Raw genomic sequence first — 9,468 nt, 5'->3', positions numbered from 1 at the left:
ATAATGGCGATCTAGAATCAATATATTTCAATAACCCTAAACACCTTGGCATAAGCCTCTAGAATGGGAATAAACTTGATGCTACATTGTTCTAATATTTCCTGACATATTGGGTGGACAAGTGATGAGACATGATGATGGAGATGAGAAGGCCATTTGCAACACCATATAATTGATTACACTATTCGACTAATGGCAGGAGGGTTTGTTTGAAATTATTAGGTTGCAATGTTGTGGGACACAATGTTTTCCATATCTTTCCTAGGCCTAGGTGGTGTCAAAGATAGAGGCCAAATGGAGAGGGGACTCAATGGAAATCCAAATTAAAATGATTGTATGGCATGCATGATGCAGTATGTGATAAATCTCATATGTAGATCCAAAAATAGCCTTGTTCATCTCCTTCTCTAGTTGAGAGTATGGCACAAAAGAGTCATCTAAGCCATCCAACTCATCTATGAGGGACAACTTGTGCAAAGACATATCAAACCAGTGGCAAGACATCCAACATTGAAGAACAATTAATAAGATGTCTACATTCAGATGACCTACTTGTAGAGATAAGATGAAAAGAGAGAATAACTTTATTATGTTCTTACCCAATAGAAGCTTTTGAAAACATTTTTAACACAAAGGAGGTGAACTCACAATGACAATAAGTACATCATGTCTATGCTGCAAGGGTTGCATAGAATGAGCAAACAACACAATAGCATGGGATTGGAATGCCATGGATTTTGAAAAAGGCTCAGTGCTAACTTTGCACACAATAGCATGGGATGGGAATGCCATAGACTTCGAAAAAGGCTCAATGCTAAGTTTGCACACAATAGCATAGGATTGGAATGCCATAGACTTCAAGAAAGGCTCAATACTAACTTTGCACACATTTAAATTTAAAAAATATTGAAAATAAATTTTGTTTAAAAATGCATTTCATTTCTGGCAATACAACAAAAGCATCATTATGATCATTTCAACCATAGGTACTCCTTATCTCCCTTCTCAGTGCACACCTACATGGCATCGTGCTAGCAGTTTTTTGTTGAGCTCCCTTTTAAAATTTGACATTGTCATGACCAATATTTTGCTCGATTTGGAGGTTGTGTTTTCATTTATTAGTTGATGTCATCAAGATGACTCCAGCATTACTAGGTTTTTTCAATCTTCTTCTTCATTAAAGGTTTTTTTTTCTTTTGCTACAATACATGGATGAGGAATCAAACAGCTTCACTAATGTCTATAAAATCTTGGAAATTTTAAAATTAATAATCTTAGGTCGTGATTATATAAAAATGTAACAACTCTTTCTCATTTGGCATATAATCAGTCAACATGAAGACTACTTTACCATAACTAAGCCTGCAATCACTCAATTACCCACTTGAAGCCTACTCACTCACTAGAATGTAGCCCAAATGTAGCCTACACATCTTCCTACATTGTAGTAGCAAAAAACTCACTACATTGCAATCAAAGGCATCTTTGTAGGGTATAATATCTAAAACAAAGAGAATATGAAAATCATGAATATCAGTCCTAGTCATAGCCATACAATGTTGGTAGCATAAAATTGTTGAAGATGCAATTAAATATTGTAAAATGCTTCCATTTTTTCATTTTGTTACAATAACCATTGGGTATTTGTGTGATATTCACCCTTGTCCTCAAATTCATGAAAAAGAGCAAAGAAAAGTAGTAGATGTAGAATACAATTTTCCCTCTCTTGATCAATTAAACGTCATGATGCAAGTAGAACTCGAGTTCACTATACACATATCTTGCCACTTTTTGAATGGGACATAATTAGGTACAATATTCAATGAAGAGCCCAAGCATTTGAGATACCCTCAATGATAGGCATAAGGAGGCAACAATTTGAAGTACAAATTCCATATAAAAGTGGGACAAATAAATGTTGCTATAGTTTGAGACTAAGTTCCAATTTGTTAATGGCTCATCAACAATTTTCCATAAATGGGCCTTTAAAGATACGATAGGGAAATGCCTGGAGCACATTGAACTCACAAACACAAAATATCAAATGCAAAACCACATGACAAGAAGGAATGAGAGAAAAGCATAAGATGAAGAAGATTGAAAATTGAATGTTACCATAGATATTCTATAGCTCAATAAAGAGTAGTAGCATGCAATTGAAGGCTTATTAAATTGGATCCAACATGCATGCCTACCTAGGAGATCATGGATATAGATATACTGCTCAACACATTGGTTTTGGGGGGAGAGAGAGAGAGAGAGAGAGAGAGAGAGAGAACTTGTCTTGGATTGGAGTTGATAGAACCACAAAGTGCACATGAATGAACTTGCATTGAATGGACCTCCACTCTCTAATCAATAGCTTCTAGCCACCTAATGGCCTACAATCACATGTGCAAAGAGTTCTATGGTCAATGGAATAGGAAATACTACATGTCGAAGGAGGGAGAGAGAGAAAATTGAAGGGCCAATTGCAATGAAATCCTTAGCGATAGAGAGCATGCACTTTGCAAGGGTCATATTGCATAGTTGATTTAATGGTACACTTTAGCCCAAACCAAAGATGAGCAAGGAGGAATGTAGCATAGTAAACATGCCAAAAAAGATATATTGAAATCAACCCATTTAAGGGAAAATGAGAGGTGGCCTTCTAAGCTTTGCTAGATAGGCAGGGGTTTTTATGGGAAATCCCTTTCGGGAGTTTCTCATTGGGAAGGGGGTTCCCCCCCACGTGACCTTGGGGGTTTCCGGTTTTCTTGAAAACCACCCAGAAACCGGGCTTTGGAAAACCCCCCATGAGAACTGGTCCAGAATTAGGTGAACCCGGTGATAGCTTCTTCACCCTGTTATGATCCGGAAACATTTTCAACGGGAGAAATCAAGACCGAGTAATAGACTTGCCAGGTGGGTTGCGCCACTCTCACAGAGTGACGATATTTTCAGCGCGTAAGTCGTGCGCATATAATACCTCCTTTGGTGACTTGGAAGGGAATGCACGGTACCATCGGCCGTCTCTCGTTTATCATTCTTTATGGTTTCAATACACTAGTCTTGGTGACTTGGAAGGGAATGCACGGTACCATTGGCCGTCTCTCGTTTATCATTCTTTATGGTTTCAATACACTAGTCTGGACACACATTTTCTCTCTCGTTTATCATTCTTTATGGTTTCAATACACTAGTCTGGACACACATTTTCTCTCTTAATATACCGATATGCAGCTATGGAGACACACATTCTCTCTCTTTCAATATACATCTAGGCTATACACACACACTCTCTGTCGTGCTCCCTCGTGCGCATTACTCTCATATCAACATGAATTATGCCTTTGTAAGATGATCCTGCACGAGGACACACTGATGGTCATCAATCAATTGGCGATAGAATATGAGTAATTAAGCCAATCTAGAATATTAACCGCCCCCGAATTCCTCAGCTTCTCCCTGTGTCTCGTAGCATTATACATGAAGAATGTCTTCTGCAGATACTGATGATCCATCGGGATGCACACTCTGAATTGTGCCTTCCGCATATATTGGGCGCCGATAGTATATCATAATACCCGCGCCAATAGCATACGATAATATCTGCGCCAATAGTATATGATGAGCAAGCCATTAATCTCGACTAATGGCCACTGCTGCAACATGTGCGGTGATGTGGGCTTCGAAGAGGAGCTCTTTCGCTGCTCCATCTGTGTTACACGAGTCCAACACAGGTATATTGTGCTCTCGCTAAATTAACCTTTATAAGCAGAACAATTATAAGCTTCTATCTAGGATACCTATATTACCAATTAACGGAGTAGTTGTTATTGATGGCGTCGAGATGATATGGGTGTTTTGTCACAGATACTGTAGTAGCACGTATCTCAAACTGGCCAGAGATGCCGAATGGATTTGCGAGTGGTGCTTATGGGATGCGGGTGATTCATCTCCTAATATCAATCTGGCCAATGATTTTTACAAGCGGTACAAATCAAAGTCAGCCTTGGTCCAATCCGAAAAGAAATCGTCATCCTCATCGTTATCATTATCAGACCAGATCATTACTGAAAGGAAGGCCCAAGCTGATGCAGCAGCAACGGATCGTGTTCACCACCATGATAAAGGTCTCGGCTTATTGTGCGACGGTAATCCGATGGATGTGAGAAAGAGACAGGCGCGCAGTGTCAATCAGGACCACCACTCTCGTTCGCATGATCACACCAATGCAAATGTGATTGATCAGACGAGTACGCAATCCAGCAGAAACAGATATTCATTGTTACGATCGCCCCGCCGCTATAGAAGTCTGCAGGATCTGCTGCTGTGTGGTTCATGATTGTGATCGGAGAGTCACTTTGAGAGGTACTATTGTTTGAGTCTGACGAACTGCCTATCGACACTACAGGACTTGTATGTACGTAAACTGAGAGAATGAAACTGCGATCAATTGTTCCCGTCATCGCCTCCTCCCATGCTGTCACTTGTTTGTGCCTTTGTAAATTTTGAGGGCCGGCGGCTCCTATGACAGCCCGACATGGCTGATTAATGTATATATTTATTATGGCAGGAAACTTCAAAGCATCAAAAATATGGCTTCTTTGCTGAACATTATCCAAAAGCTATATGTAACACCTCAACAACACCTCAAAATCTTATTTATATATCAGTCTGTTGATGGAACATGATAGTTGGCACTACTATAGATAAGATACATGAATTGGAATGCATAATTCCCTCTAAATACTCTCTATAAGCCTTCAAAGATACTTCAGCTCTATAAGTACAGTTTTATTACAACAATAAAACATGGTATACATGCTTTCCCAAAGCTGAGAGAAACTCTATCTTTGTTGTCTATACTATGTTTACTAACGATAGAGATTAAGAATTAAGTGGTAGAACTCAAGAGAAGCTTTGTTTAAACATCCAATGTCCATTTCTAGCTTACAACTCTGTTCTTGACTATTATCGATAGCTGAAACAATCCACATAAAGAGCATAAACGCATAAAAACTTCTCTTTCATGATCAATAAAGTCTTCCTTGATGTTCACGACCGAAAATCAAGTGAGAGATCACCTCAAAGACCTTGTAAGAGTTCAAGATCTTTAAGGACAACTTGTTATCTTCTTTGGGCCTATATTTCGCTATTCAAAATAGTCACAATACTCTCCTCTCTCTTCTCCAATGCATGAGTTAGTAGCCTATTTACTTTCTTTGGCTCTTGCCCCCACTTTTCCCTTGAGTCCTCTCCTAGTTAGCATGCCATCACCTTCACCTTTGTGGCCACATTGGATAGTAACTAGCCAATTGGTTGTATTGGTATCCCAAATCTGTGTTGAATGGTCTTCTTGATCTCATGCTTCATTCTCCACCACATAGCCCACAAAACACTTAATTGACTACTTATCAATACTCAAAGCCACATGTTGATTAACTCCCAATATTCCAGTTGACTATCTCATATTATCAAGATAATGAGCAAGTTACATAAGTCCACTGACAAAGAAATATGCCACTTATCATTTTGTAGAAAAAGCATAAACTCGTCAACACAAAACATATCTCTCTTTCACACTCTATGTCAAAAATCCAATGACATCCAACCGCTCTAAACTTGCATGTCTTTGGAGGTCCCTCATAGGTAACCCAGGGAGATAAAAAAACCCAAACAACTTTCACCTTCATGTTGCAAGTTTAGCTACTCCCACCTGAATCGTAAGGCATAAAGAACACAAGCATCCCATCCTACATGTATCTCTTAGCATCCAGCCCTAGCAATGATAGCTCCTATTACATTCGAATCTCTATATATCCATGTGACATCCCAAGTTCATATGTCAACTCATCTTTAGCTACATCTTCAATGTTTGTCACTTTCTCTTCCTCATCTCTATCAATCTATTAATCTTTTACCAAGCTCACCATGGAGAGATCTCTTCTACATTCCTATTTTTATATATGTTGATCCTCTTCTCTTTTCTGAGCATCCACATGTCATCCTTATGTGGCTTTGGCAAAGCATATGTCACATACACTAGATTACATCCATCAAACTCGATTGGAAATTTGTCCTATAAGACCAGTGTGCAGAAAACTGCTTGTATCTTACAAACTATAACTTAGATTGTTGAGCTTTAAAAATAATAAAGGTAGCTCCACTTGTAATCTACAAATTTATTGAAGATACCATGACCGAACTCTCAAAATATTAGCCCCTAAAATTATTTGCATAGCCTACAAATGTTCTTTATAACATGTAGTCCCACCCTTTTTGACCCTATAAGTTTTGCATATGAACCTAGATGTCAACCAAACTTTGCAGGGTACATCCTTAGGTATCAACCAAAGCCCATTCTCAATGCATCAGACACCATTTATTCTATTTTGATTAAAATAATTTTCAATATCTTTCAAGATGCCCTGCCCTGCCTGCTTACTAAAGACTCTTACAAACACTTTGTTCGCTTGGGTCTTTGAACCTATGTCCAACACATCTAATTAATATGTTGTAGAATTCTTTTTCTTGAAGAGTCTAATCCATTTGCTAGCTATAGGAATGTGCAATGTTGTCCCATCCAATTCTATAAGTGAATAGGTAGAATTGTCAAATATCTACCTTACCACATATGGACCAAACCATCACTTAGAAAGTTTTTCAACTATCACTATGCTCATTTTCCAAACTAGTATCATAAATTAGAACCCACTCACCTTCTTGTATGGCTCTTGGTTGGATTTTATGTCTCTTATCAAATAATTTTTTGGTCAAGGTCTTAATGATATGAAGATATCCATGTTCACTTTTGCCATTTGCCTTCCAAATTATAGGCTGAAGTAAGAGCTAGCTTTATCCCTTAACGAGAGAAAAAGTCTTGTGCTTCATTTACATCTAATTCATCCCTATCAACTATAATCACAACAACAAAAAGGCCTCATAGACGCACATTTAGACGTGATTTTTGAATATAGAGAAAATCTTACAAGCGCGTCTATCCGCCTGTCTATTTGCGCGTCTACCATTTCACGTCTATAATCGCATGTATCAACGAATTTACATGCAAAAATAGATGCGCAATAGAGCACATATACACGCGCATATAGACACACTGGTAGATGCGTTTTTACAAGCAGTGGTAGATGCGAACGAAAAACAAAAAATGTCATTTAAAAAAAAGATATTTAATTTCTTTTTTAAATTTAAATTATGAAGTGCGTGTATAAGCGCGTGTAATCTGCACTATAAACGCGCGTATAAACGCGGATTATCTACAATTTAGACGCGCGGATAGACGCGCAAAACAGAACTAGAAAATAAAAACCAGAATGCTCTCTGGGTTTTTTTATTTCCCCCTCCCATACATCAGATTGTGCATTTGGAAAAAAGACAATGTATCTTACAGGTACGAGAATTGAAAATAAAAGTCCATGTATTCATTATATATCAAAAGCATTTACATGGGAAGTTTAAGTGCTTGCGACCTAAAGCGTGGCCACAAGCAGTAGGCTCAAAGATGGATCATACATATACAAGAAAAGAAGGCCTCATGAGGAGATATGATGCTACTCTATGAATCTGAAGAGAAAACATCTTCGCTAGTACCACTATGGCTACTAGCGTCGCTATCCCCCTCCTCGCTATGCTCCACATCCGGGTTCACCTACACACACAAAAGATCAAGGTTGCTTACATAGACAAGGTGGAGAAAAAGTTATAATTAGCTATACTTTTAATAAGAAAGTAAGAAAAACATACCTCCTCTAGCTGTCGAATCCTCATGGCCTAGTTGTATTGGTCCTCAGTGATGAGACCCTCCTCATAGAAGTGAAGCCATGTGGCTGCGTGGTTATGGCCACAATGGTAACCTACCTCTCTAGGAGTAGGTATTCTACCAACGCTGGTAGTCTGCAAAACATTTAGATATATACAAACAATTATGAGTCACAATATATTAGAATAAAATATATAAAGAATTGAAAGAAATATAAATTTTAAAAAACTAGAAATCAAAATATACTTACAAACTCTGCCTTCCACGACTCTCTGCTGCCCAATCCGTAATGCGACGATTCCATGGTTTCCATTTGGATCTGTCGCGCCTCTGCGTGCTGACGACTCTTCACTTTCTTTGCTACTTTCTTCTTGGCTTTCTTCCACTCTATGCGGTGGCACATAGGTGGTTGGCTATAGGCTCCACGCCCCTCCTCCTGCCTTCGCAGTGAGTCCTTGGCCCTTGTCATGAGGTGGGATCTTTGTTGTGAAGCATATCCCTCACTTTTGTGCATCCCCAATCATCTGAGAATCACTGACCCTCAGGATTTGGGTACCTCCTATGGACTGCCCTCAACACCTCCTGCCACAAGCCGCTTTTCTGATTTTTGAAGGCAATGAAACAATCTTTATACGTCGCATGCACGACCCTCCTCATGTACGCCATTACATCCCTTCCTTCATCATCATGAAAGATGCCACCAGCATCTGTAACTCTATAGTACTGGCGTACAACCTCCTCTACGTGATCTACTGGTGAGGGTGATCGCTCGCCACCTCCTAGGAAACCCCCACACTGTCAAGATTGTGGGAGAGAAGGAAGGAGTCTCACTTGTAGCTTTTTTGCTTACACAATGGGGGAATACACACAAAGGTGGAGGCTGAAAACAGTTTTCCTCTTCTTAGTTGTGTAAGCCAAAAAGAACTCTTGTACATAGAAAATAGAAGAACCCTATATATGGGTCTCAAACCAAACTCAACTAACTAAGGTGGCATACTAACTGAGCCACGAACTAGAGTAGATAAGGATAGCTGTCATCTAGCTATTATTCATGGGCGGTGTACCAACTGCATCTGCAACTGACAAGCCGGTGACATAAATGCACAACGGTTACCCTGGCATATCACGAGTGGAGCTCGATATCTCAACACTCCCCCTCGAGCTCAATCCCAATTCCTGCACACCATGCAGGTCTTTGAACTTGCGCAGCTTCTTTGCGCCCAATGCCTTCGTGAATATGTCAGCTACCTGATCCTCTGTGCTGACATAAACTAGATCAATAATGCCTAGTAAAACCCTCTCCCGCGCATAGTGATAATGCACCTCAATGTGCTTTGTTCTAGCATGATAGAGTGGGTTATTTGCCAAGTGTATACTACTCATGTTGTCACAATAAATGACAACTGGCCCATTTGTAGGCTGATGCATATCATAAAGTAGCTTATGCAACCAAGCTACCTCACATGCAGCCATTACTGCACCCCTGTACTCAGCCTCTGTGCTCGACAAGGCAACTGTAGGCTGTTTTTTGCTGCTTCAAGTGACTGCAGCACTCCCAAAAAAAGAACACATATCCACTGGTAGATCGTCTATGAGAAATACTACCACCCCAATCAGCATCAGTGTATCCATGCAACTGTATCTGAACCCTAGTCTCATAAAATAGTCCATACTGCAATGTGGACTTCACATACCTAAGTATGTGT

General features: G+C 39.5%; 1 protein-coding gene across 1 annotated transcript; it reads left to right on the top strand.

Annotated features, from left to right (window-relative positions):
* The first annotated feature begins 3,216 nt into the window (after window positions 1–3,216).
* Window positions 3,217–4,441, top strand: LOC148030379 (uncharacterized). Its single transcript, XM_087687244.1, has 2 exons — window positions 3,217–3,722; window positions 3,856–4,441. The coding sequence occupies exons 1-2, from the start codon at window positions 3,607–3,609 to the stop codon at window positions 4,325–4,327; spliced, it is 588 nt and encodes a 195-aa protein (XP_087543370.1). The 5' UTR covers window positions 3,217–3,606; the 3' UTR covers window positions 4,328–4,441.
* The last annotated feature ends 5,027 nt before the right edge of the window (window positions 4,442–9,468 follow it).

This window comes from Lygodium microphyllum, chromosome 10 (genome assembly GCF_053477565.2).
Source record: "Lygodium microphyllum isolate KBCC chromosome 10, Lygodium_microphyllum_v1.1.10, whole genome shotgun sequence".
Taxonomy (NCBI): domain Eukaryota; kingdom Viridiplantae; phylum Streptophyta; class Polypodiopsida; order Schizaeales; family Lygodiaceae; genus Lygodium; species Lygodium microphyllum.
This window is presented reverse-complemented; position numbering and strand designations above follow the sequence as displayed.